General features: G+C 58.7%; 1 protein-coding gene across 2 annotated transcripts; it reads right to left on the bottom strand.

Annotated features, from left to right (window-relative positions):
* Window positions 1-162: 162 nt before the first annotated feature.
* On the bottom strand, window positions 163-27952 carry EPHA8 (EPH receptor A8). Of its 2 annotated transcripts, none has more exons than XM_037818438.1 (16): window positions 27896-27952; window positions 22424-23087; window positions 15495-15650; window positions 13036-13371; window positions 8894-9018; window positions 8636-8798; window positions 7204-7297; window positions 6412-6479; window positions 5417-5581; window positions 5013-5198; window positions 4665-4726; window positions 3813-4022; window positions 2932-3081; window positions 2654-2844; window positions 2137-2298; window positions 163-2017 (listed from the first exon to the last, which is right to left on the bottom strand). In XM_037818438.1, exons 1-16 carry the CDS (start codon window positions 27911-27913, stop codon window positions 1903-1905), a joined length of 2865 nt encoding a protein of 954 aa, XP_037674366.1. In that variant the 5' UTR covers window positions 27914-27952; the 3' UTR covers window positions 163-1902. The 2 variants fall into 2 exon arrangements, with proteins under 2 accessions (XP_037674366.1, XP_037674374.1); XM_037818446.1 differs by having other exon boundaries at window positions 1877-2017; window positions 5417-5542.

A 27952-nucleotide genomic window follows, 5' to 3' on the forward strand; every position in this document is an offset into this window, starting at 1 on the left:
CACAGATACTACCTCCTAGGATAGATGGGACCACCAGAGGGGAAAAATGTGTGGGATGCATACAGTAGGAGCTCAGCATACGGGTGCTCCTTCCCCACCAGGAGGTGTGTTGGGGCTGTAAGTACGGAAAAAGATAAGGGGCACAGGAAAAGATGAGGCAGAGTTTATTTTCATTGTGGGCAGGTTCAAGACTTCGACAGAGACCACAGAGAGGCAGATCCCTGGGTCCCAAATGGGGCCCCCACACCAGGGACAGGGGCCACACTTTTGCAAGTGCCAGACCCACTGCGCCCCTAGACTGTGAGGACCCGAGCCCAGGAACCAGGTGGGGGTGGGTGGGAGTAAGAGAGGAGAACAGGGTCCTCCCAGGATTGTGCCCTGACCACGTTTCCAACTTCCATAGGAAGGAAGAAAAGCTCGGCTATGTAGGAACATAATATACAGAGGTGTCGGGAGCTGGCTGCGGCACCTGCGCGGGGCTGAGGCTCCCGAATTATTGCAGGAGGGAGAAGGGGCTCAGTGCTGGTGTCTCTGCGGGACAGCTGTGCTGGCTACGGGGAAAGGTTGGGGCAAGGAACGGGAGCAGGGCTCGCCCCTCCCTCTGGGACCGGCAGGGGGCACAGGCCAACCTGCCAGGTGGGGTTCCTTGGGCCCTGACTGCCAAACCTCCTCGGGGATGGGGCGCTCTCACCCTGGGTGGTGGTTATGTGCTTTGAAGACCATTTTTGCATTGTTTCAGGAGTGAGGAAAAAAATATTCTGACATGGTAGAAAAAAGATATTTACATACCCTGGTGGGCCGTCAGGGGGAAGGTCAGTCTCTGAGCAGGGAGGGGGCTTCCCAGCCCCTTCACCCCCTCCACAGCTGGGTGTGTGGGACAGGGCAGGGGGGAAGAGCCCTAGGCTGGGAGGCAGGAGGCCTTGGCTCTGACACTTGGCAGTCGTGTGACCTTGCACAAGGCACACCTCTGCCCTAGGCCTCGGTTTCCCCATTTGGGGAAGACCTGGGGCTGCAGAGCTAGGATCTCCTGGTCCCTGATGCTACCCATGGGGGAAGGGGCAGGTCAGGGATGGGCAGTGAGGGATTGGCAAAGGGACTTGCAAGTGAGGAGACATTACCAGAGGCGAGTGCCCCCGGACCCTGGCCCAGCAGCCAAGCCCAGCTGAGGGCATCTCGTGTGCTCTGCGGGGATGCCCATGTGGAAGGTGGCCAGGGGGACTGGCTAGGAACCCTGTTTTCCTGTTGAAGCAGCAATGGGAGCTGGGTAGGGGCTGCAGGGGGCCTCCCCCCCAGTTAGAGGGACGGCCCAGACCTGAGAAATGGCCCAGGGTGGGCTACCCGGAAGGAGACAAGGGTGGGCCTGGTGCTGGTGAGGTTCAGAAATGGGCCCTGGCTCCAGCTTCCAGGAGCTGGGAGAGGCGGGTGTAAGCCTCTCCCCAGCGCCTGCGGGTGCTGGGACCTGGGTGCATGTCACATTGCATTCCCTGTTCACACCCGTGACACGCATCCTCATACATGACACACGGCCTCCGTGATCATGCACATGTGCCCCCCACCTTAATGGATGAGCACACGCAAACTAACATGCACACATCCACGCCAGGAAGTAACCAGATGGGCACACGTGTGATCACGCATGTGCACACGAGCTTCCATGACCTTGTGAGAACATACCTCATGGCACACACAAGCATAGTCACACACACGTGTGTGCGTGTGCAGGTAGGTGAGCAACATCACTGGGGGACCCACTGAGGCCCCCAAGCTCTCAAAAAGGGAAGGCCCTGCCCCAGGGACACGCGTCCTGGCCATGCTGGGCACCAAAGGCCCCTTCCCGGATGGCCTGACCCCCAGCATGAGCTGGGGCTGGCCTGGTGGCTGCCCAGCCCCATGGGCTGCAGGTCAGAGGTGCCGGCGGGGCCCCTGGGTGCTGCTCAGCTGGGCCCTCATGGTCTGGATGCTGCCCAGGATCTTCTTCTGGTGGCCCATGAGGGTGATGCCCAGGGCGCGCACGTCCCTGTAACGGTGTTGGCCAGGTCAGCCGGGGGGGCTGGGAGCCATGGAGCCAGGGCCGGGCCCAGCCCCTGCAGCTGCCCCCACCCCCGAGGGGACCACCGTCCCCGCCCCCTCACTCACTGGGCATCCATCCGCAGAACCATGCCCAGCGAGGAGTAGCCGGCGGCAGCGAAGTGGTCGCGGTAGCGGCCCATGCGGATGGAGTCCAGCCAGTCCCCCACGGTGAGGCCCCCACCCCCGCGGAGGTCAAAGCAGCTCCGGGCAAAGGCCGGGGGCGGGCACCTGTCGCACACGTGCCCTTGGTAAGTGGTGTGCCAGGGCCTCTGCCTTCCTCAGAGACCCTGGCACAAGCTTGGAGGTTCAGCAGTGGGCAGGGGGCCTGAGGGGCCAGAGCCCAGGCTTGGAAGTAGTGGGCGGAGGAAGGGCCCAGGCTGGGCAGGGGACACAGGCGAAGTCAGGGTGGCCAGGAGTCAGGGGCCCAGGCTGGGCAAGGGTCAGGGGCCCAGGTTGGGGCTGGTCTAGGGGGTCAGGGCAGAGCCATCCCGGGACGTGGAGCAGGTCAGGTCCCGGCCTGGTGCCCGGGGCAGGGCTGGGAGGACAGCCAGGCCTGGATGGAGCTGGGATGGGCACCAGGCACCTGCCAACGGTGGCTGTGGCCCTGAGGTTCTCAGGACTGCGAATCAGCGCATCGAGGACGCTGACGATCTGGGAGAAGTGAGGCCGCTGGGCCCGGTCCTTGTGCCAGCAGTCAAGCATCAGCTCGTGCAGGGTGCGGGGACAGCCCATGGGTGCAGGCAGGCGGTACCCCTCCTCCACAGAGCTGATGACCTGGGGGGTTGGACAGTGGTGGGCTGGGGGCCAGCTCTTCAGGCCAAGGCCCCACAGCCCCTCCGCGCGGCCCGGGCCCCTGCTCACGTCTCGGTTGGTCATGTTCCAGTAGGGCCTCTCCCCGTAGGCCAACACCTCCCACATGACCACGCCAAAGCTCCACACGTCGCTGGCAGAGGAGAAGGTCCGGAAGGCGATGGCCTCGGGGGCCGTCCAGCGGATGGGGATCTTCCCTCCCTGCAGTGGACACAGGACCCAGGCTGGGGGCTTTTCCTTACCCCACATCCGGGGCCTGAATGCTGGGGAACTTGCTGTCCAATGGGGGCGACACGGCCTCTACCTCCAAGAGCCCCTGTTCTGCTGGGGGAGACCAGCCCCCAGGGCCGTGGTGAAGACAGAAGGAGAGAAAGTGTGCGACGTGCCTGGCACATAAAGGTGCTCGTAATAGCTGGTCGAAGCCTGAACTAGTGAGGGAGGCTCAAAGTTCACAGCCTGGTAGCTTTCTAACTTCTCTTCCTCCTCCCTTTTTTTGGGGGTGCAGGTGTCATAAAATCCTTTCTCTTAGCAAAACCTTTTGCAGAGGCTCTGTGTCAGACAGTTGAGGGACGTCTCTGGCTGAGGCTGGGGGGAGGGTGGGCCAACCCCACGGCACCTCCAGAGAAACCCAAATCTCCACAGGCACATTCTGAAAACTGTCAGTTTTTAGTCGAACTTTAGAGACAGATATGGACTCTGAGTGTGACTTGGAGAGACTCGAATGCATGACAGAGTGGTGGATGATAGAGAAAAGGGCAGGCGAGAACATTCCCATTTCCCAGAGGGGGAAACCGAGGTGTGGATAAGAGGCAGGACTTGCCCAGGTTGAAGGCAGCCCTGGGGTCGCCAAGGTCACTTAACTACACCTGGCAGCAGTGGCAGGCCCCCCGATCCACCCCGAAACCCAGAGGAAAGGCGCGTGGGCGGCTCACCGTGGTGGTGTAGGCGGCATCGGAGTCGTCCTCCAGCACCCGCGAGAGTCCAAAGTCGGACACCTTGCAGACCAGGTGGCCGTCCACCAGGATGTTGCGGGCGGCCAGGTCACGGTGGACGTAGCCCAGGTCCGAGAGATAGCGCATGCCGGCGCCCACACCCCGTAGCATGCCCACCAGCTGCATGATGCTGAACTGCCCGTCGTGGGTCTGCAGAGGACACAGCTTGGGCTTCAGGGAGGCCCGGCAGGGTGCCTGGCTCATGGACAGGAGCCCACCCCGTCCGCACGACCCTTCAGGGTTGAGGCGGCCCTCGGCCCTTTACAAAGGGTGCCCTGTCTGTGAAGCACCCTGTGGTTGCAGGTTAATCTCTCGTGGCCTCACATATTCGCTGCAACCTGGGAGACAGGCAGGCAGCAGCAACGGCTTAGCCACTTTGCAGGAGAGAAGAGGTCCAGAGAGGTTAAGCCACTGCCTGAGAGCACCCAGCAAACAAGTAGCAGGGCTGGGGCTAGGAATCTAGCGATTTCCAACTGCCCTCCTCGGCAACACACCTCCAAGGGGGTGGGGCCCTGGATCCTGGGAGAGGCACCCCATTTGGACAGTGTGCAGGGCAGAGCGGTAGGAACCAGGGAGCAGAGGGGCTTGCGTGAGATGGGGTGGGAGTGGGGGTGACGGGAAGGCAGTTTGCCCGACCGTAAGACCCCCTCCCTCTTTCTGTCTCCCCCTTCCCTAGATCTGTTGGTTCCAAGCTCTCTGGGGGTGTGTTTGGAGCCTCACATCATCTCCCAACACTGGAGCTGAACTTTCCTCCCCTCTACCCATGTAAAAGCTGGGGGGCAGGACACGCACCCTCAGGAAGGCGTCCAGAGAGCCGTTCTCCATGTACTCGGTCACAATCATTGCCAGGCGGCCTGCAGGGGGAGGTGGGGACAGGGTGGCTCTTGGTGGGGAGATCGGGGCTACTGACCCCATCCCCTGGGTGCCCAGAGCTGGGCCTGCACCAAGGGCCTCAGGGAGCACAGGGCTCCCACTGGGGTCCCAGACTCTGCCCACCCCTCCCTTGAGTCATCTGGTTCTCTGAGCTGAGGGGACAGGGTCCAGGCAGGAGCACAGAAGGGTGATTTGGGGGATGGATGGAGAGCCCAGTCCCAGGCAGGAGGGCCCCGCAGGGGGAGACAGCCCTGGCCTGGCACCTACCCCGGGTGACCACGCCCTCGAGGTGGATGATATTGGGGTGGTCGAACTGGCTCATGATGGATGCCTCGCTCAGAAAGTCCTGGCGCTGTCTCTCCGTGTAGCCGGCTTTGAGGGCCTTGACAGCCACCGGCACATCCCGCTGCCCCGGCACGCGCAGCAGCCCATAGCAAACTTCTCCAGACTCTCCTGTAGACCCCGAGTGGGGCGGGCAGGGAGAGGGTGGTGGGGCCCTCCTCCCCTCACCCAGCACCTCACACTCCCCCAGCCTCACACACCCCAAGCACCCCTCATCTCATGTCTTGGCTATGTCAGGCTCTTCGGTTCCCCTCCGTCTCTGCTCTGGGTGCCCCCTCCCCTGGGTGCCCCATCTGTCCAGTTCCCACCCTCACAGCGCCCAGGCTCACCGGAGCCGATGATTTTCTCAATGTGGATCCTGGAGGCCTCGATCTCTCGGGTGAAACTGCGGCCCGCCCTGCCCGGCTCCTCGTAGGTGTGGGGTTCTGCATAGAACTGCGGCTCTGGCAACTTCCCTGGGGGGTGGTGCAGGGGCAGGAAGACAGGTGGGGGAGCTGAGGGGCCAGGGGAGAAGGGCCTTCAGTGGGTTCAAGGAGGAATTTCTCTCTCCCAGCGTTCCCTGGGATGGGTCTGGGGGTGGAGTGTGGTGTCTCTCAGAATCTCCAGATGTGGTGGCAAACAGTAGGCACTAAATGCTTGCCAAGTAAAAGTGGGGTCTGTATGGAGTAGCTCTGAGGTCTCTATGGGATTTTGCGGTCTCCAGTGATTTCCAAGCATGTATGTTTTCTGGGATCACTTCTAGAGTCCTTAAGATCTTTCTAGAAAGTTCTGAGGTAGAGAGGTGGCAAAAAACATTTCTCCACAAGGGCCAACTTTCAGTGGTTGAAAGTGGTTCCCTAGAGGACTGTGTTAAGAAGGATTCTGAGGCTCCATTTGGACTCAATGGGAATGAGCACCATCACTGATTACTACTGTCTGCCATGGGCACAGGAGTGGGATGTGAAGGCATGCATGTCCCATGTTTGCCTTGTTTCTGGGGTCTCTCCATGGTGCTGAAAATCCCTCTGTAGTAGGGGGTTCTTGTTCAAGTATATATGAACCTCCCTGAAATTGACTGCAAAACTGTGTATGTGCATGCACACTTGTGCATTTCCCTGGGGAGAGGGTCCCTAGCATCCTCGGTGGGGTCTGCAAACCCAAGAAAGTTAAAAGGCACTGCACCTCTGGGTCTCCGGTCTCTGTGTCATCCTGGTATGTGTCTCGGGGGGCTCTGTGTTTTCTTTGTGGCACCGTTCTCCCTTCCCACCTGCCCCACCCCAGGAGAGGCCCTGGATCCTGCTGCGACCCCCTCTTGGCCCTCAGATCCCCGGGCCCCTGCACTCACCCTGCCCATTCTGATAGTGCATCTTCTCCTCGTCTGAGTCCTGGAAGGCCTTGCTGTAGCCGCAGTGCCTGTGGATGGAGGGTGGGCACCCTATGCCTGAGGCCAGGTCCACCCCAGCTCCAGCCCTGGACCCGCCTTCCCCTGCCACCCCAGCCCCTGCCCCTGAGACTGGCACTTATGAAGTCTGTGAAGGAGAGGCCACACTCTCAGGCTTTCAACCCAGTTGCACTATGACAGTCATGACATTTACAAAACACTATAATTTACAAAGTGCCAGCAAGTCCATTTGAGCCTCACTGCAAAGCCTAGGACGTTATCAGTGCCCTTTCTGTGAAACCACTCCTGGGGAGGGGTGGGGAGATGAGGCTTCTGAGGCCAGCTGCTTCCCTTCCCAGGGCCTCAGTTTCTCCATCTAGTGAGTGAGATGATCCTTCTGCTTCTTGCTGTCAGGGACCCCAAGCCCATGTTCAGCTCACTGTCCCATCTCCACCTCCCTCTGGAAAGGACTGGGAGAGGGGAGAGTGACCAAGAGCAGGTCTCTAGTTTTGGCAGATCTGGAGTCATGCCCTAGCTCTGGCCTCTTCCAGCTATGTGACCTTGGCAAGTAGCCTAACCTCTCTGATCCCCATGAGGTCAGAATCTGTACAGGAGTGTTGTGAGGATTAAACGAGACCGTGTGTCTGAGAGTGAGCCCAGCAGCAGGCACATGGGCACCACCGTGTGCTGGGGCAGGCGGGAGGAGCAGCGCCCGACAGGAGGGACTTGGGGCAGCTCAGGTCCGGGACCACCCACCTCTTCTTACAGATGAGCAGGAGCAGAAGCACGACCAGGCCTGTGATGAGGGTCAGGCAGATCCAGACGATGGTCCGGGTGTCGTAGCGGGGTCCTGCGGGGGGAGCTCAGTGTGTGCAGGGGGTGGGGGCACTTGGTCCTGACTTCACTGCCAGGGCTCCAGCAGCCCAGAGGGCAGGTCCCAGGGGGCAGCCTTCTCAGCCGCGAGACAGCCGCGAGCCAGCCCTGAGGCGGGGCAGCGGGTGCCTCCCTCGCGGCCCCCACGCCTCTCTCAACTAAGCTTTCCCTCCGAGACCATCCTGCCTGAGGCTTCCTGGCTTCCCGGCTCTTGGGCCACCACTTCCTGGGACTGTGTGACCTGGGGAGTGTCACTTAACTTCTCTGAGCCTCAATTTCACATCTGTAATATAAGCCACAAAGCGCCTGTCCTGCCCAACGATAAGGGTGACAGAGCTAATGGGTCCATGTTCACATCTCAGGTAACCCTCCCCAAGTCCCTTCAGGGAGACTCTAGCGTTACCTTCAGTTTACAGAACAGAAAACCGAGGCTCCGAGAACTCAAGGAACTTACTCACGGCCATGCACAGTTAAGGGGAGTGCTGGGGGCAGGATCCCCACCCAGGCCTTCTCCACGGGGTAGAGAAGCACATCAAGACGCACAGATGCTCAGGCGGTGCCAGGTGAAGGGTCGTAACGCAGCCTTGAACATTCTGGCTGGGCACCACCACCTGGAGGTGCCCGCCTCGGGGAGAGGCACCCATGAGCCGGAGAGGATGGGGCAGGGGGAGAGGGGAGCAGCAGCCCCTAAGTACGTGGTTCTCCAATGCCTGTGGACCTCAGAACCCCCTGGAGGGCTTGTTGGAACCTGGGTGGCTGGGGATCCCCCCAACGTTTCTGATTCAGCAGGTCTGGGTGGGGCCAAGGAATCTGGGCCTTTCTGACAAGCTCCCGGGTACTGCTGCTGTGTCTGGTCGGAGGACGAGCTCTTGCGAACCAGTGCCCTAGAGCTGGGGGCGCAATGATGCCGGGAAGGAGCATGAGCTTTGCTGGGTCCAAATCTCGTTTTGCTGGGTAACCTTGAGCAAATCACTCTCCTGCTCTCAACTCCTTTTTCCTTTCTGGGAAATGGGGAGGTGGAAAATACCCTCTCGCTAGACACTGTTCCAGACGATCATAATGTGATGCTGGCAAAGGTGCTGCAATGCTGTGAGTGACACTGATGCTCAGTAAGCGCCAGGACCGATGGCACTATGACCAGCTCTGTCATTTTGGGCAAGCAGCCTTCCTTCTCTGAGCCTCAGTTTTCTCTCCAGCTAAAATGACAGTAACAGCCTCACAGGAGAAGGAGGGCACCAAGGAGCCATCCCAGGTGGCTCCCTCCCTCCTGCTGCCAGAGCCCTCCTCTGGTGCCCGCCCGGCTCCCCACACTCACGGGGTTTCCCGGTCTCCACCTCCATGGCCTGGCTGAAGCGGCCGCAGCCTGCCGAGGTGCGGGCTCGGACCTGGAACACGTAGCGGGTGCCCGGCTTGAGGCCCGAGACGGTGGCCCTGGTGGTGACCGCCTTGAGCGTGGAGTAGCTCTGCATCTCCTTGTCCTGCCCACGGAAGGGGCGGTCAGCTGACCTCCCCCCCCCACCCTGTACCCCCACCCAGGCCCCTCTGTCCCCCACCCACCCCACCCGCCGAGCACCTTCTCATAGTACTTGATCTCGTACTCCAGGATGACGCCGTTGGGCTGCTCGGGCTCCTGCCACAGCAGCGAGACGCTGGTCTGCCCGGCACGCTCCTGGCGGATCACCACCACCTGGGAGGGGGCTGGGGGGCCCGGCCTCGGTCACACGAATCGGGGGGTCCTCTTCCCGCCCCTTCCCCAGGCCCAATCCCAGGACCCTGGGCCAGGCCATGCTGGGCGGGCTGGCTGTCCTGCCCCAGCCCCGGAGAGCCAGCCCCCACCAGTACTTCCAGCAGAGCTTTGCTGCATGGTCAGTGCCCTGGGGTGGGCACAGCCGGGTACTGGCCTGGGAAGCTGGGTCGCCTTGACTAGACCAGGCCTGGCCGTCCCTCTTTCACTGCCTCCTCTTCCTCTTCCTCCTCTCTGGCCGGGCCTGCCCCTTGGGAAGCCTGGGGGAGGCAGCTGCCCTTGTCTGCTGGGGGCCCCAGCTCCCCACGCGTCTCAGCTCCGTGTCTCCCACCCCCAGCCCAGCGCCTGGTGTGGGGGAGGCCCTCAGGAGCACTTGAGGGAGGAGGAAAGGAAGAGAGGGGGAGAGTGGAAAGAACGGGACCCTCACCCTTGCTGCTTGGGCTGCTTGGGCCTGGAGGCTGTGGCTGGACGGCCCTGGATGCTTAGCGAAGGGTCGTTTGGGGCTCAGGTATGCTTCCCATTACACTGGGGCATTCATCCGTTCCCTGCCTCATTGATTCAACCACATTCCCTCATTCGTCCATTCATTCTCTCCCTCCTCCCTCCCACCCAAGTTCAGTATAATTACCCCTGAGGTGAGTCGGCTGGGGAGTGGCAGGGAGGGTTCCAGCTGCTGGTGCACCAGAGCCAAGCTGAGGGACCCACCCACTGCACCCCCTCCTCCCTGCCCCTCCAGCCCAACTGTGAAAGTGACACAGCCCCACCCCACAGGATAATGGAGCATGAATGGAGCCCAGCACGGGGGCCAGCCCTCCACGGGGGCTTCTCTTTCTCCTCATTCCCTTCTGCTCACCCCACCGACACATCCCACATCCTCCACCTGCCCCATGTGGCCAGTTCTCTCCTCATATTCAGGTATTCTGTCTCCCCTGCACACTTAGGAGCTCCCTGAATGCAGAGACTGCTCACAGTAGGTGCCCAATAAATGTTGCTGAATGACATTGACATGAAAAATTAAGGAGCAACTCCAGAGTTAAATTGGAAGAGTATGGTACAGGGAAACCCTAAAGCCTGGGAATGAGATCTGGGTTCCATCCTCTCTTGCTAGCTGCGACCTTGGCCAAGGCATCAGTTTCCCCATCCATAAAGTGAAGCAGTGGGTGCTGCAAGCAGGAGGAGGTGAGGCTTAGATGAGACTGACATGGTACGTGAGGGGCACATAACAGTGCCAGAAATACATGACTGTCTCTTAAAAAACAGAGATGCTGACAGAGGAAGTCCCAAGGTGCACGAGTGGGGCAACACACAGCGAGCTGAGGGCTCAGGGGCCAGAGGGAAATGAGACTGGGGCATAAGAGAGGGCTCCAGGGAGGAGGGGGCTGTGGAGGGAAGGCAGGGGGCAGGCAGGAGGCAGGAAGGAGAGAGGCAGGCAGGAGGTGGGGAGGAAGTGGAAGGAAGGGCAGACCAGAGGGGATAGTAAGAGGAGGGACAGGCAGGAGGTGGGGGTGAGGAAGAAGAGGGAGGGACAGGCAGGAGGGGCAAGTGGAGCCCGAGGTCTCTGAGGACTAACCTCACCCATGTGCTTATGCCCATCCTCTGCCCCAGGTGCCCACCCCCGAGCTGTGGGCTTCCCCCCAGGATCCACTGAAACCCACCGCCTGCAGGCCCTGGACTAGGACCTGGGGATCCAGCAGGCACCAAGACAGCTCTCAAAGAGCTTATGGGCTGGTAAGGGAGACAGAGAATAAACAGGAGAACAAACGCCTAGGATAACTGCCGGTTGTGTGAGTGGCGGGGAAGAAGCGAAGAGGGTGCTGTGGTGGAAAGTGCCTTCCGCAGGGCCCCAGAAGGGCTGGGCTGTTTGAGGAGGGGCGGTCAGCATGGGCCTCCCTGAGGGGGTGACTGTTGAGCTGAGACCTGAAGAACAGGCGAGAAGAAGCCAGCACGGGAACAGGTGGGGGAAGAGCACGTCATTCGGAAGGAAAAGCAGGACAAGGGCCCAGGGTGAGCTCACAGGGGTCCACGCAGACGCACATGGAAGACGTGTGAACTGTATATGAGTTCAGGCTGACGCTGTTAAAGGGTTCACATGTGATTTGACCTGACTTGTAATTTTTAAAGGATATGACATGTGGGTAAAATCATCGACGGCAAGGGCGGGGGCTGGGAGGTGGCTCCTGGGGTTGTCCAGGCAACGCCCGATGCAGCAGGGACCAGAGCCGTGGGGCTGAGGCCCGAGCAGGGGTCAGATTCATGCCGTGATTCGAAGGGAGGCCCAGTGGAACTTGCTGATGGTTGGATGTGGCATGTGCTGGCTCTCAGGTTTGGGCTTGAGCAGCTCCATGATGGTGGTGCCATTTCCTCAGATGGGGAGGACTGTGGAAGGTGCAGGTTTGGGTGGTGGCAAGTTTGAGGACTCCATTACACATCCAGGCGGGGAAGTAAGTGGGCAGCTGGATCTCGGGGAACAGGTGTAAGCTGGAGACATAAAGTTGGGGGCTGTCGGCACGAAGGTGGAATTCAAAGCCACCGGCTTTGTTGCAATCACCCAGAGAAGATGAGCCCTGGGGAAACAGGGAAGAGAGGGGGATCCAGGACAAGCCAAGACTTCCTGCCTTTTAGAGGCTGTTTAGGAGGTGGAGGCGGCAAAGACGGAGGAGGACTGGCCTGAGAGGTAGACCGAAACGCGGTGCAGGGGTCATGGAAGCAAAGAGCAAAGTGTTTCCAGAAGGAGGGAGGACAACCATGTTGATGAGAACAGGGAAGGAAATGTCCCCTGGATGTGGCAATGTGGGGGTGTGGGACTTCTGTGGATAGGTGGGCAAAGACACTTGATTTGATTTGCCCAAAGAAGCCCAGAGAAGAGAGGAAATAGATGGCAAGTGCATATAGCTTTTTATGCAGGAGGTGAAGTTTTAATGTGAAGATAAATGGTCTGGCTGCTGAAGGGCACTTGGGCTCCAGGAGGGCTTTGTCTTCCTCTTCAGTGATGGGGTATCCTGGATGGAACCCGAAAGCAGCTGGATAGTCTCACTCCACCACCACCCCTTCCCCGGCCAGCCAGCCACCTGCCTCAGTTGCTCTAAGGACAACGGGAAAGGGCAGGGCTTGGCATTTAGTGGGCACTCAACAAATGCTTGCTGAATTGGAGAGTATCTCGAATGAATGCCCTGGGACCCTGGAGAGGGGTGCCCTGGATTCACAGTTGGAGCCTGTTTCGTGAGGGAGTGGGACCGGCCTGGGTCTGCATCCTGAATGCCACTTCCTATCTGGGGGACAGTGGGCAGCATCTGAGCCTCAGTCTCTTCCTCTGTGAAATGGCAGGAGTCGTGTCTGCTGTGCCAGGCTGTGTGGTGGTGTAAGGTGGCAGTGGGAGAGGAAGCTTGGGGTCCTGGCACATCCAAGGAAAACGGCCATGGTGGGCTCCAGGGTCAGGCTGTCCTTGACAGGTAGGACCCGCCAGAAAGAGGCTCCAGGGGGTGAATTCAGCCTAACAGCTGCCTAGAAACATAGATAAATGGCTGTTGCCCAAACCAGTGAGCCCAAATCCACCCCAGCAGCAGCAACTGTTCTGGAAGACGACAATCAGTGTGATTTTATTTCCTTAATGCCATTTATTGAACATGTACCATGGCCCAGGCGCTGAGCTAAGCATTTTCATTTCTCTCATTTAAGCCTCACCACAGTACCTGCGGCACGTACCACTGCACTAGGAAAACAGAGAAAGAAAGTTCCAGAATCCTAGACCCTCGGCCACCCTGCTAGCCTGCCTTGGCATTTATTGTATTCTCCCCACTTACAGAATGTGCTCTGTTTTTTAAGGACATGAAGAGCCTCTATTTCCAAGTGTTGGTGGGGAGGGCAGCACCAGGAGAGGGAGGCACTTGCCCCACAGCTCACAGCGAGTCGCTGACCCCTGGGTGGGCACGGGGCTCCGGGGCTGTGCTGGGGGATGGCGCGTCTCCGCCTACCTGCCTGGTTCGTGGTGATGTTGACGACCGCGGCCCGGCGGGGCTCGGGGCTCAGGTCGGACACGCCGTTGACGGCCTCGATCCAGAAGGAGTAGTTCATGTGGGCAAGCAGGTTGGCCACCAGCAGGCTGGCCTGCGCCAGGCTCGTCTGCTGGGGCACGAAGCGGGTGCCGCTCCCGCACGCCTCGCAGCGGTCCAGCGCCCAGGGGCAGCGGCGGCACACGGCATTGTAGGTGACGTCGCTGCGGCCGCCCGGGTCCAGTGGGGGGCCCCACTCCAGGGTCACTGTCGTCCCATTCACACTGGAGATCAGATTCACCGGTGCCGAGGGAGGCCCTGGGAGCAGAGACACACGAGTCTAAGGGACAGGCAGCAGTGGGGGAATCTATCTGGGCTTGTCTGGTCTCTCCCCCATCATCCTGGGGGCTCCCCAAGGGAAGGGCTGTGTTTTCCCCACCGCAGTTGGAGCACCCTAAGGATGAGGTTGTGTCTACTCCATCCTTCCGGAGGCACCTGGAGGCTGCGTCTCTGTCATCAGATTGGGACCACGTGTTCAGGGTCTGGGCAGGGAAATCTAAAGCCATCCCAGTAAGATCACAGAGACCCCAGGGAACTAGAGGGGTTTGTGCTCCCCCAAGTTTTCATCCAGACTGGGAGAGAAACTGCACAGCCCTGGGGGTGCCCAAGTACCCAGCCTGGGTGTGAAATGCCCAAGTTGCTTACTCTCCACATTCATTCCTTTCCCCCTCTCTGCTGGATTTCATGTAGAATGCCACTGCTCACTCCCTTGGGAGTAACGGGGGCCCCAGGAAGCCCCACGTTGTGTGCCTCCCTCAACCCCAGAATGGGAGCCCCAGTCTGAGTAGCACAAAGATTTTGAAGAGGGAGGGGCAGCCACTTGGTTGGAAGGAGCATTAGGGTGGGCCGGGGGTCTGGGGCAGACCTCTAGGAGTGGGGATTTGAGCTGGAGGGCTTGGGGTGCTGTGGGAACCCCTGGGCCTCAGAATCCCGGGCAGGGAATCTTGGATCTTTGGAAAACAGAAACATAGAACTCAGAATAATAGAGAATCTTGGAATCTTAAGAGAAGAGAATTGGTATGGAATTCTAAAAACCCAGTATTTTAGTGTTAAGGTTTCTAGAACCTTCAGGTACTGATTTATGGATTTGGAAAGAAACCAGAGTCCATCCAGCCGGCTACAGATGCCCATGACCTAGAGCCGGGCTCACTTTGCCTGAGGGGCCCACAACTTTTCCCGTGTCACTCAGCCACCCCTTCCACCCTGGCGGGTCCCACACACTTTCCATTTGCTGCTCTGATCTCCTGGCATCCTCATGGGGAAAATGCATGGGCCTGGGCAGCACCAGCGGAGGGAGGGAGGGCACAATGTGTGTGTGTCTGCACACACATGTGACTACTCCAGACCCTCACCTTCACCTGCCATGTGCAGGGTGCCTGGGACTGGGTGCTCATGGGGTAGAGAGGGGAAGAAGGGGGTCAGTCAGAATGGTCTGAGGGACCCCTCACGCCACCACAAGAGCCCAGGGTTGGCAAATGGGGGGGGGGTTAAGCAGCTGGCTGCAGCTCCTCCCAGACCTGGGTGGCAAGTGAGCAGCCCCCAGGGTAGGGGACAGGAGAGAACCGCAAAGCCACATGGCCGAACAGCCAAGACGGTTACCTAGGGTCCCTCCACGCTGTGCACACGCCACCACACCCTGTCGGCACACGCTTCCTGGGAAGGGCCAGTTGCGCACACGCACTCATGCACAGGCCGAGCTCACGATGCATGGATGTCCAAGCCTCAAGGAGGCTTCGGGTTCCCTTCAGGTACCCAGGTGCACATGCACCCATATACCCACCCTCCACATACTCACACAGTTAAGCATAATTTACAAATGTGTGTACAAGTACTCACATACACTCAGGCATATAAACACTATGCAGACACCCTTTATGGAAGCAGCTGCTGACACACACACACACAGACACACAGTCACACACACAGCACTGACAGCATCCCAGGACACACACAGAATCAGACACACGCATGCAAGCATCCAAGCGGGCACCCATGCACACTTCACGCACACACACTCACGCACACACACTTAAAAGAGCAAACACCTGGGCTCGCCTACCCCAGCGCTGGCACTGGCATCGCTGTTGGGTCAGGAATAACCAAAGCCACCCAGTTGGGAAGGGCAGGAACCCGGCTCTCATCTGCCCCCGGGAGCAGAGAAGAAGGAAAGGAAAGGAGAGGTGCCTAGCGGCACGTGATAAAGGCCAGGAGTCCAGAGAGTCAAAGCCAAAGTCACTGCCAGCCCAGGCTGAATGGTGGCCTGAGAGCAGCCCGTCCCTGCCTTGCCACAGAGAACCAGCTCCCTGAGACCCGTGGGGCCCGAGCCCGGGGCCCTGGCACAGCCCAGCTGTCAAGGGCTCCTAGGCTGGGGCAGTACTCACGGGTGCAGGCTGCGGATGGCGGGTCCAGGGCCGCACGGTAGTAGCTGAGGTCACAGCGGCAGGCCTGGGCCGCGGGGGCTGCGGAGTGGCTGTGGGGAGGGCAGCGGGCGCACAGCTGGTCCCCGGGGGCTGACTTGTAGAAGCCCAACTTGCAGGCTGTGGAGGAGAAGGCGGCTGCAGGTGACCCAGGCCAGCCTGGTGGGCCGCAGCTATGGCTGTCTGTCTGATCCGGAGCTACCGGGTAGATCCCCCAGAGGGAGAGAGGGGCAGACGGAAGGACTGAAGCACAGAGAGACCTTGTGACTTGAGCAGGGTTGCTCAGCAAGTTGGTGCCCAGCTGGGACTGGAGACCTGGACACCTGGGGAAGGATCCCCACTCCTCAGCGTCTCCAAATCTCCCTCGCCCCTCCTCCCCTCAGGCCTTGCCTTCAGGCTCAGACTCTGTCCTTCCAGGGACGTCCTCAGGAGACACACCAGCCTGGGGAGTGGGGGCCCCTGGGGCTGAGAATGGAAGGAGGGGACAAAGCTCCAGGGCAATGACTTGGGTGGGGAAGGGGGAAGTGGGTTATATGATGGGAAAAGAGGGAGTGGTGAGACTTGTGGTTCCCACGGGCAGACATTGCACCAATGCCACAAAAATACAGATTCCCGGCCCGTCACAGACCCCGAGTTAGAATGGCCAGGGGTGAGGCCTAGGATTCTGCAATTTACAAGCTCTCCATATAATGCTGATCATCCGGAACACAGACTCCCTCCCCTCCCAAGCCCATGCTGTCACCGTGTCTGGGACTGTCTGACCCTCATATGTGACCCTCCTCTCCAGCCTCTGCCACCACCTGGATGCCCACAGCAGCCTCCCACGTGGTCCCCTCCAACCCCAGCTGCCATCACCACCATTCATTCAACTAACAGAGATGGGCACCTCCTGTGTCCAGGCCCTGTTCTAGCCCTGGAGACAGAGCTGTGACCATGATGCCCAGGGACTCTGCCCCTCCTGGAGTTGGCATTCTAGAGGGTGGACAGACAGTGAGCCCAGCTGCGATTATCTCTAGGAGGAAAATAAAGAGGACGCTGTGATGGGGGGTAAATGACAAAGAGAGGTGCTACCTTCCCCTAGAGAGAGCTGGGGGAGACCTGTCCTGGGAGGTGCCGTCTGAGTCGGCCGTGCAGGGAGCAAGGATATTCCAAGTTGAGGGAATGTCTCTAAAACACCCACCTGTCATTTTGTTCACCACCCTCATGGCGCCCCGTGACTGAGACAATAAAGCCTGGCATTCAAAGCCCTCCCTGCAAGACCAAAACCTACCTGCGGCCTCCTTCAGTGCCACCCTGCATACCCTACCCTCGAGCCAAACTGAAGGGTCAGCCACTCCCCGCACCCCGCAGGCTGCTCCCTGCCCCTGGGCCTTTGCACATGTTGTGCCTTCTTGCTTCAGTGCCTTTTCTCCTCCATCCACCAAACTCCTCTTTCAAGATTCATTTTAATGGTCCTTTTGATGAAGACTTTCTGGACATCTCCACACCTCCACAGGTACACACACAAACACACACACAGGGCACCGCTCCCCCTCCTGCAGTCCCTGCTCAGTCTCTCCCCACACCTGTAACACTGGCTGCACTTATCTATCTGGGCCTGATAAATAGATGGGAGCTCCTTCCGTGCCTTCCTCATCTCGAAGTCCCCAGTGCCCAGCATGGCTTCAAGGGGACAAATGCTACCCAGCCGGGCAGCTCCCAGACCCCTCCAGGGAACCAAATTCCTTTGCAGTGGGCACTGCCAAGAATTCTGCCACTGGGATTCTCTCTCCACTAAATCCTGGAAACTGAGAACTTGAGAGAAGCTTCATTTGAAAAGACATCAGGTCCTTTTGGAGCATTTCTTCTGTGGATGATGATTGGGTTATTGGAACAGCCAGCCCAGGCTAATCTGAAAATTCTACAAACTCAAGAGAAAAGCTGAAATCAGGAGAAATGGTGATGCCCATACGTTGCTTCCCAGACTCAGAAGCTGGAGCTGGAGGGGATCCTAGGTTGGGGAGTTGGGGCACACGAGCTCTAATTTTGAGGAAACTTCTTCCTACCCCAAGAGGGCCCAAGAAGGCTAAGGCCTGCCAGGGGACTGGGCTTGGGGTTGGGAGCTCAGAGTTGTGGGGGCTCCTGTTTACCTACCGTGACCAGGCCACCTCCTCCCAGGAGCCCCTCTGGGAGGCACAGTCTGGGGGCATGTGGGCTGCATCCGCTTGCTGGCACGAGGCCCCCATGAGCCTCCTTCCAAGCCCAGGGAGGTTCCCCTGGGCCTAGGATTTGCACCACATCAGCAAATATTTGTTGAATCTGTTGTTAAGTTGAATGACAGTAATCCTCACTGTAATTATGGGATCCATGGCAATTAACACCTCATCTGCATATTCCATCCTTCTTTATTCCTTCAGACACTTACTGAGCTTCTACAGTGGGGACCTGAGATAAACACGAGCTTGTCCTGCTTTCAAGGAGTTTTCAACAGACAAATAAGCCGTGCCGTCTTGGAGGGATGTTGAAGAGAGCCAGGCATGAGACCCTTGGGCTTATAAGGTTCCCCTGTCCCTGTCAATGAAGAGCAGAAGCGCCTTACCTCGGCTCTGTGACACTGGGCAAGAGGCTGGGCCTCAGTTTCATCGTCTGTAAAATGGGGATGAAGGTGTCCACGCCCTAGGACCACTGTGAGGATTACATGAGTTAATATAGGTAAGTTCCTGCCAGAATGCTCCTGCCACCTATTATTACAACTCTACCTCATCAGCATGAATGCATGTGTTTGGCAGAAGAGAAAGCTGAAGCTTGGAAGGCTTGGGTGCCTCGCCCCAGGTTCCCGGCTGAGCTGGGATGCAAACCCAGGTGGGGGAGCCTCAGAGGCCGTGGCCTCTGCTCCACCAGCCTCCTCACCACCTGCCCAGGGCACAGAGCTTTCTGGGCCACCCTGAATGGTTCTCACATGCTCGGCTAACACCCGTATGGCGATAACGTGTCAGGGCCAGATTAATCCACGCAGTGAAAATAAAATAATCTTTAACAAGAATACTAATCACCAGGACTGGGGGAACCCGGAGACCTGGAGGCTAGGCCGGGAATTAATGCCTGAGACAGATGGAGCGGCCCTGGGCTGGGGCCCGGCCCTGCCCGTCGACTCGGGGAGCTTCTGGAGCCTCTGTGTGCCTGGGCATCGGGCTGTGGGCCAGGAGGGTCTCCCACCCCCGCCGAGGGCACCTCGCCCAGGCTGCCTGTCAGGCTGGCAGCTGCTGGAGGCCCCGGTCACCTCTCTCCTCCTTCCTGCAAGGAGCTGAAGATTTGACAAATAAGGTGTCCGCCGTGGAGGACCAAAAGGAAATTAATTCTAAATCAGATTTTAAACACAGTCAGGAAGGCAAAAGAGCTTGTCGTTCATGCTCCCCTCTGAGATGAGACTCTCTGATATTTATAGAAAGATGATTAGGGCCATGGAGGGTGATTTATATTCTGTGTCCAGGTGACAGGAAGGATGGGAACCAGGACTTCAGACTCCCGGCTCCATGGGGTGAGGCCCTGAGAGGCCCTTCCCTGTTCCGCAGTGAGGGAGGGGAGGGGAGCAGAGCAACTGGGGGTGGGAGGGTCACTAGGGTCAGGAACTGTGTAGTGTCAGGGGCGGGGTTGAGGGAGGGGATTTCTGTCCTGGAGTTGGAAGACGTGCAATCTATCTGATCCGACTCTTAGCTGTGTGCCCTTGGGCAAGTCGCTTCCCCTCTCTGGGCTTCCTTCCCCACGGGTAAAGTGGACCAGCTCTGTCTGGCGCTGACATTTTCCCACGGGTCCCTGAGGCCTGCATCTGATCTCAGTGAGGCCCCTAAAGAGTGGTGCCACCTGGGTGGGCCCCGTCGCCTCCTGGGCCATACTTGATTCATTTGTAAAACTGAGTGCTGCCCGGCATCGGATGCTGCATGGGCAAAACGAGCATGACAGGCAACCAGAGCTGGAGGGTGCTTGCCCACACAGCCTCAGGCTCTGGACTCCTTCTCTTTTCTGTCCCTAGGACCTCTGACCCACTTTCCAACTGAGGTCACGTGGCCAGCCACAGAAGCCCCCCAGGGTGGAGAAACATGTCTCTTCATGCGACTTAAAACTAGTGCCCCATTCCCAAATCTCACCGCCTGCAGCACACGATGAATTAATTTATTTTATGAAACCTGTAATTATCGTGCAACTGGCATAATTATGTTGTATTGTGATTTAAATGTTAAATTCAAAATAGGCTGCAATTTCCTAATTCTGCTTTGGCATTTATCATTTTTTATTAATGTGCCAGTGGCACTAGGGAACGGGAGAGGCCTTGGCCTCTCCTGGCCCTGGGGTCTCCAGCCAGAACCCTGCCCTGGGCCCACTGTGGACCTTGGGCAAGACACAGCCCTGCTCTGGGCTCCCCCTCCCTCCTCTGCGAAGCATGAGGCTGGAGCAGTACCCGAGACCAATGAGTGAAGGCCCAGTCACCAAGCCAGGACAAGTCTCTGGCCTACGGGCAAGTATGTCTCTGTGCATGCTGTACACACCACCAACTTACTGGGTGCCGGCTGGCTAAATTCAGAATTAGGGGCAGCAGGGCTGACCTTGAGCCAGTATGCACTGGCCAGTCGGCCCCGTGGTTACAATTTACACTGTACCAGTTATTAACTCTTCAGTGCCACCCCTGGGAGGAGGGAGGGAAGTGGAGTGCTGAAGACAGAGGAAGCAGTTCAGGGCTTTGGAGTCAGACAACCTGGGATCAGATGCCTACTCCACTACTTGGTAGCTGAGGGGCCTCAGTTTTCCTCACCTGCAAAAGGGGGCTATGATACTGGCTTGGAGCACAGTTGCAAGGAGGAGAAACTATCCCCTGGGGATGTGAACTCCCCGAAGGCAGAGACACCCTGAGCCTGTGTCCCCAGAGCCCAGGACCAAGACGAGGAGCAGCAGAATGAGTCGCTGGCATAATGTGTAAGAAGGCCTCAGGAAAGGGCCTGGCACACGGCAAACGCTCAGGCAGTCGTTGCTAAGGTACTTTATCGTCCCCATCAGGATGAGGGGATGATGGGCGCCAGCTCTGGAAGGAGAAGCCACCAGGGTTAGGTCACCGCCTCTCCCAGGTTAGTGCCTCCTCTCCCCAGCTGGGAGACCTGAGGAAGTGACGCGACCTCTTGAGTCTCTGTTTCTCCACCTGCAAAATGTTATTATAATACCTGCCTTGTTACAATGAGCAAATTTTGTGCAAGCGGCAAAGGCATCAGTTTGCTGTAATGTTTGTTATGACCACTGCCCCATAGTTCCAGGAGAGGCTGGTGGCTTGGGGAGCCTGGACAGCTGGGCCACAGCGGGGAGGACGAATCCAGAAACAGGCAGACGTCACAGGAGGTGCCTCGGGAGACATGAAACTCATAGTAGTTGGAGGTGCAAAGAAAGAACCAGCAAACCCCAGGGAAAGGCTGGGAAGGGCCTGGTGGCCGAACGGTTAGTCTTGGTTCTAGAGATCTTGGCAAGACGACACCTAAGCTGGACCAAGCTGGACTCTATAACTCCCTAGTGTATCACCTGTAACTGCTGGTCTATGTCCTGCTAAGTCTTGTTAGCACCAAGGAACCATTCCGGTCCCCCAGGGACAGAGAGATGGGTGCCAAGGGGGGTGACAGCCCCCCCCCAGGAGCCCCAGAGCCTGAGTGGCAGCAGCAAAAAGCTAGGAGGCCACAGCTAGGGGCTGCCAGGGCCCCAGCCCAGTGTTCCCTGAGGATGGGCCCCAGTCTCTCTGCATGGGAACATCCCCCTCTCCTGCACCCACTCACCCCAGGGAAACCGATGGTCCCAACAGCCAGGCTTTGCTGCACTCTGGGTGTCTGTGCTGCCAGGTGTCCAGCCCCTGGGGAGGCCGAGGAAGGGCAGAGGGAAGCCCAGGCTGAGATCAGTGACAGCTGTCAGCCCACGCGGGCTCTCCTCGTGTCCCCTGTCCTCCAGGATGTCTGCCTGCACTGCCACCACAGAGCAGTCTGCTGGACACACACACACACACACACATGCATGCACATACCTGCATGCATGTACACACACACACATGCAGATGCATGCCCTGCTCCTAGGCGCTGACAGGAGAACCCTAGCAGTGTACCCATGGGTATAGATGTCAGGGTTTTTGATGACCGGGACTCTCAGCGTCCCCCTTCACAAGGACCTTGGCTGTCCTCTCCCACAAGCCTCAGGACAAGCTCCCCTGTACCTGGCTCAGGTGCCCTAGAGACACATCCATCCAACCTAGCCTGTGCCTCCCGGGTGCTCCTGCCTGAAAACCTTCACCGTGCCTGCCTGCTGCACTCGCTCACCCAGTCCTGCTTCCACCACCACCCCTCCCACCCCAGGCTAGAAGCCTAGTGGTGAAGAGCATGGACTCTGGAGGCAGAGTTCTGGGTTCAAACCATAGCTCTGTCGCTTCCTAGCTGTGTGACCTGGTTCAAGTAGCTCCACTTCTCTGTGCCTCAGCTTCCTCATCTATACACCTGCAATAATAATAGTTTCTATACGATGGGGTAGTTGTGGGGATTAAATGAATTAATACATGCAATGTGCTTAGAGCAATGCCTGACATAAGTTCCCTAACACAGGCATGTACCCAGGAGAATGCCAGTCACACAGGTGCCCTTACCTGTGCCCTCCGAGTGGATCACCTGGCTGTACTCTGCACCCCTCCCCCTCCACCTGCGCACAGGTGTCCTGCTGTATTTGCTGACAGAGGAACACTGGGTTGAGGGGAAAGGAAGGGGGAAACTGGCCCATCTTCCCAGGTGCTTCCCAGATGCCTGCTGCTCCTGACGCCCCTGCCACCCCTCTCACCTCCCGGCAGCCCCCCCACCAGGCCGAGCCGCCCCGCTGGCCCCAGCCCATGCCCGCGGCGCGCTCACCCACACAGGCGTCCCGCCGGTCCTCATAGCCGGCGCTGCACACGCACTTGCCGATGGGTACCAGCCACTCGCCCTCGGCGCTGCAGTACATCTTGGGAGTGTCCCGCTCCTCTGAGTGCCGCACACACTGGCCCCGCACCTCCACCAGCGAGGACGAGTCGGCCCCGGTCACCGCCTCCGAGAAGGCGGCCAGGTTGCGCACCATGGCAGGGCACTTCTTGTAGTAGATGCGGAGAGAGAGGATGGCGAGGCAGGCGCCGATGTCCTGGAAGGCCAGGTAGAAGCCGCGCTTGCTGAGCGGGCCCACCCCGCGCACCTCCGTGTTGAGCTTGAGACGCCGCACGCCCAGGTCGGCACCCGTGAAGCTCTCGTCGGCCGCGATGGTGTCGATTTTGAGGAACTGGCTCTCCTGGGTGCTGGCACCCAGGTCACGGTCTGACTCCAGGTAGTAAAGGTTGAAGGTCTCCTTGCAGGTGCCCAGCACGCCGGGCATGCTGTTGCAGTCGCGCAGGGTAAACTTGATCTCGGCGTAGACGCGCCGGGCGCCGTCGCGGGGCACCCAGCTGGTGCGCAGCCAGTTGTTCTGGTTGGGGCTCATGACGTTGCACACCTGGTAGGTGTGGATGGGCTGGAAGGACTCGTCCACCTCATTGATGGAGTCCCACTGTGGGCACAGAGAGCACAGCCCGCAGGCGGGGGTCAACACCTCGTTCTTTGGCCAGACACGCCTGCCATATGCCACACTCTTTGTGCTGGGAATGTCCTGGCCGAGACGGCTAGAATGTTCTCTGCCCTTGGGGGGGGCTGATGTTCTAGTGGGTTGTCCCAGCCACCAGACACCAGGCACCATGAACACACAGTCACCCCAGGTGCCCCAGACCTTATGGGAAGTGTTACTTGCTGCCTTTTTACAAATGAGGAAATAGAGGCTCAGAGAGGGGCAGCCTCATGCCTGAGAACACACAGCTGGCAAGTGGGGGAGCTGGGACCGGGACTCAGGCCTCTGATGCCAAAGACTTGGACCTCATATGTTGCTATGTGGCTACTCCAGATGGGGGGACTTGCTTGAGGAAGTCAGGGAACCTACTGGTCCAGTTCCTGTATCGGCTGCCAGAGGCATCTTTCTAAGGCATGAACCTGACCATGTCACGCTCCGGCCTCAAATCCTCCAGCAGTACCCCCTGCATTGGTGCTGGTTGAGTGACTGCTTGAAAGATGGACTCCACCTGTCCTGCTGTCCTTGCTGCTCCACCCCCCCTCCCCCAATGCTGGGGACACCAGGTCTGGCCTGAATCCTACCCAAGGGAGCATGAGGAGGTGGGAAAAGAGGGTGTGACTGCTTCGGTGCCAGGTGCTGGCCAACCATCAGGGATTCAGAATAAACTAGAAATGCCCCCTGCCCTTGAACAGATCACAGTCCGTCAGACAAGGCAGTGGAGAGTGGCCGGCCAACGGGAGCTGGGAATCCAGGGGCACGGGCGAGGGCCTCCTGCTGGGATGACCCTTTGGGAAGCAGGAACGTGCAGGGATGGGGAGGTCTGTGGTAGACAGAGGGGAGGGAAGAAGAATGGCATCCTCAGGAAAGGGAGCCGGCAACGGCCACGAAGCTGGAACAGTAAGGAATGTGCAGGGATGCGGAGTAACCCCGATGGACCACAGAGAGGATTCCTATTGAGGACCCAGTATGTGAAGTGAGCACTAGGCTAGGAATCCAGAGGCCTGGGCTCTAGGCCTGGCTCGGTCTCAAACTTGCTGTGTGACCTTAGGCAGGTTGCTGCCCCTCTCTGAGCCCCTGGTCCCTAACTGCAGAGTGCAGGTGGGCCAGGAGCAGAAATGTTTGAACTGAGTTTCGTGGACTCCTGAGAGCTCTGAGGAGAAGGAGCTCAGGGGACAAGAGCAGGTGGAGGAGACGGGGCTCCAGGCCCCTGTCCCAGCTTCCACCCAAACCATGATCCTTTTTCTCCATTGGGGATCAATGTGCAATAGGAACTAAAGATCCTACTGCTTAAAAAGGGGGTGAGGGTTGAAGACCACTGCTCGTGGTGCTCCGAGAATCAGTGGGGTGCTGTGCTTATTCCACAAGTGCTAAAATGGGGACCACAGGCACCTTGAGTCCTTTCTTGCCTCTCGGTCTGACGTTGCCTCAGCCACCGTGTGGTCTCTACCCTCAGCGTCCACACATGTAAAACGGAGCTCAAAGAGGTTATGGAGGAGCAAGAGTGAAAAAGCCTGCAAAGAGCTTAGCTCAGGCCTGCACGGAGAGCACTCGGTGAACAGGGCTGATCGGATCCTGAACTGCAGCCTCTTCCCAGCCACGGGTGCCTGCCTCACCTGGATGAGTTTACGTATCCTTCTCCCCCACCCCAGGAAGGACCCCTGCTCCACGCTCTCCTCTGCAGCAAGGAGCCCTGGACAGCTCTGCGTCACATCTGGGGCTAAAGTCATTGTCACAATGAGTGGAGCACCAAAGAGCTGGCCAGCTGCTCCCTGTTTCCTTCCAGGGACCTGGATGAATTAATCAGCTTGATCTGAGCCTGCTCCAGCCGCCCCACCGGTGCCAAGGCCCTGGCCCAGCCCTGCCAGCCCCAGGAGCTGCCGCAGATGCCTAGCACGCTGCCTGGAGGCCTGGCGCAGGGCAGAACCAGCCTGTTCTCCACCTGGGGCACCCCCGTGCAGTCCTGGGTGCCTTTCCCACCCCAGCTGCTTCTCTGGCCCAGAAACTGACCCCACCACAGTCCTCTTCCCACTCCCCCCATCACTCTAGAACTCCGTTCTCTTAGAAACAGGATGCCGAGAACCAGCTGTCTGGCCCTGGGTACATCACATTCCCTCACAGATCTGTAAAATGGGGTAGCTAATGCCTGCCCCTTCCATCTACCCCGGGGTGGAGAGGGGAGGCGCAAGGGAGACAATGAACTGAACATGCCCCTCACCTCGCAGGGGGAGGGACTGCAGCCCGGTTAGCTGCCCGGGTGCTGGAGCCAAACTTCCCGCCACCTTAGTAGAGTTGCTTAACCTCTCAGAGCTTCTGGTTTCTCAGGGGTAAAATGCCAGGCTCTTTCCATGCCTCATCCCGTTGCATGGAGGGTGCTATCACTGTCCCCATGTAATAAACAAGGAGGTGAGATAAGTGACTCGCTGAAGCCGCACTGATTAGGGGAGGCAGAGCAGCAGCTCGTCTGGCCGCAACAGCCTTGCCCTTTACCCTGCGCCACTTGCCCGACAATCTGGTAATTTTTCTGATGCTGGAGACAGCCAAGGATGATCCAGGCCGTGTAACAAACCCCAGATTCAGAGGGTGGAAGGCACTTCAAATGCCATCTCCAGGGATCCCATTCCCAGCCGGGCAGGAGAACCACATGGGAAGCTTATTAAATAAAGACTCCCAGACCCCTCCCCAGATCCCTGGGGTGGGGACATCTGCAGATTTCACCTGCTAGCTGGGCATGGGTTCAAGGTCTAGGGTTTGGGAGCTAGGGCTCTTGCCCAGCCTTCTCTCCTCTCTGGGTAACCCCAATCTCTAGGCCCCATAAAGATGAGGGGTGGTCCCTGGCTCAGCAGACCATGCAGGGTTGCCTCCCACCCCCTCACTATGAGGACCCGGACCTGGCTTGAGCACCTGCATTTTATAAGGGGGCACAGGGACTCAACATGGGCTCGGGCCAGACAGACTGGAGTCCGAATGCAGCTCGCCATCACCTGGAACCTGTTTGGCAGTGGGCAAGTTCTGAGCCTCGGCTCTCTCATCTGTGAGACGAGGGGGTTGCCCCTGCCTTGCAGGCTTGGTTGTGGGGATTAAATGAGAGAATGCCTGTGAATTGGGAAGAGTCATACAAATATAAGTTGTTATTACCTGTTCTAACTCCCAAATGAAATGAGGTAACTCTGAGCCATGCTTTACAGTGCCCTGGAGAGATCGTCCAAAACACAAACGTGGCCGTGTTCCTCACCTGCTCAAAACCCTTCCGACTCCTTTTTACCCTGAAAATCAAGTCCTCAACTCTGAGCGGGAGAGACGGACCGAGACACCCAGCACTGACCGGGGGGCCGGGCCTGCTCCTTCCTGGCTGCTGGGTCTCAGGGAAAAGGCCGACTCAGCCAAGGGCCGGCCGAGCCGGGTCAGCGTGAGAACAGGCTCGAGACTGGAGCCCTCTCCCCTGGCCGGGAGCGCCAGCCCCCACCAGGCGCAGGGCCAGCTCAGCTTGCCAAAGCCCCTTCCTACCCAAGCTACCCGCCCCAGAGCCATTCTTGGATGAGAGGCCTGAGGCCCAGGAAGCCACGGGGCTCCCCCCAGGGCCCGGCCTCCCGATCTCAGGTGGAGGCACTGGGTGGTGAGAAGGGATCCCCTCCTGGCTCTCGAGCTCCCTGGAGCCTGGTGCGTGGAGGGCTGATAACAGACGACTCAGCTCACTGCCGCCTGCTGACGAGACCCCAGAAAGAGAGCACTGGGGGCTCCATCACGACCTCCAGCCACAAAGAGCTTGGATGAAAACCTCACCCTTCATGAGTGTCAACTCTTGTGCTATGACCACTATTAGCATTAATGTTATTATCCCTCTGTCCCCAGGGCCATGAGGCTGAAAGCACACGGACAAAGGTGTGCGATGTACTCATGTCTATGAGGTGTGTTTGTGGGATTCCAACCACAGTCATGGGAGGAAATTTACTTGAGAAAACCATAATAAACACAAATAACACTGATAATGATAAGGCTTTCCATTTGTTCAGGGCTTACCACGTGCCAAGACTACAGCACGTGCACTTCCTTCCAACCACCCCGATGAGGCTGTCATCTGCTCACCCTGTTTTTACAAATGTGGGAACTGAGTCTCGGGGAGGTGAAGTAGAGACCCAGGTCACCCACTCATCGATGGTGGAGCAGGATCCCCACCAGGGCTCACGGGCTTCCATCCTCGCGGCCCTGGGAAGTGGGTGAGAGCAGGGGAGGGGCGAGGGAGTGCAGCCTCAGGGTGCCCGGGGTTACTGTGCCCACTCCTGGGAGGAGGGGGTGTCTCCTGGGCGCACACAACCCACGGAGACCTGATGGGCAGAGCCCTGGGTCACCACGGAGACTAGAAATGGGTCTGGGAGCTCGCCCATGTGGGGGTGCGCAGTGCCACCCAGACGGGCTTGACAGGGAATAGAGGAACAAGAGTAGGCCCCAGGGGCCCTGGGAGCTCCTGCTGAGGAAGGGGCAGCCACGAGGGCCACCTGGAACGGAAGGCCAGACCGCAGCCCCTGGCCATGTTCCTGGACACTGTCACATCCCAGGCTGCCCTGGACCCGGCTTTGCACATGGTAAACCTGTAACCCCAGGACACAGGCACGAGGGTTTCAAATCTTTTGCTTAGCACCTGGGTTCTGCACCCCGAGGGACTCATTCCAGGGCTCTCTCTGCTCACAGGGGGAAGACACTGACCTGGGGCTCAGCAAATGGCTCCCCCCACCCCCGCACCACTGCCCATTACTCACCCCGTGAGCTGGATACATGAGCCAGCCCCAGTCCCCGTGGATGGTCGATGTGTCTAG

This window comes from Choloepus didactylus, chromosome 2 (assembly GCF_015220235.1).
Source record: "Choloepus didactylus isolate mChoDid1 chromosome 2, mChoDid1.pri, whole genome shotgun sequence".
Lineage (NCBI taxonomy): Eukaryota > Metazoa > Chordata > Mammalia > Pilosa > Megalonychidae > Choloepus > Choloepus didactylus.

Coding starts and splice junctions, on each gene's coding strand:
- EPHA8 (XM_037818438.1), bottom strand. Junction 4,023..4,664: donor CTCTGGACGCCTTCCTGAGG/GTGCGTGTCCTG, acceptor TGTCCTCTGCAG/ACCCACGACGGGCAGTTCAG. Junction 2,299..2,653: donor GCCACAGCCACCGTTGGCAG/GTGCCTGGTGCC, acceptor CGTGTGCGACAG/GTGCCCGCCCCCGGCCTTTG.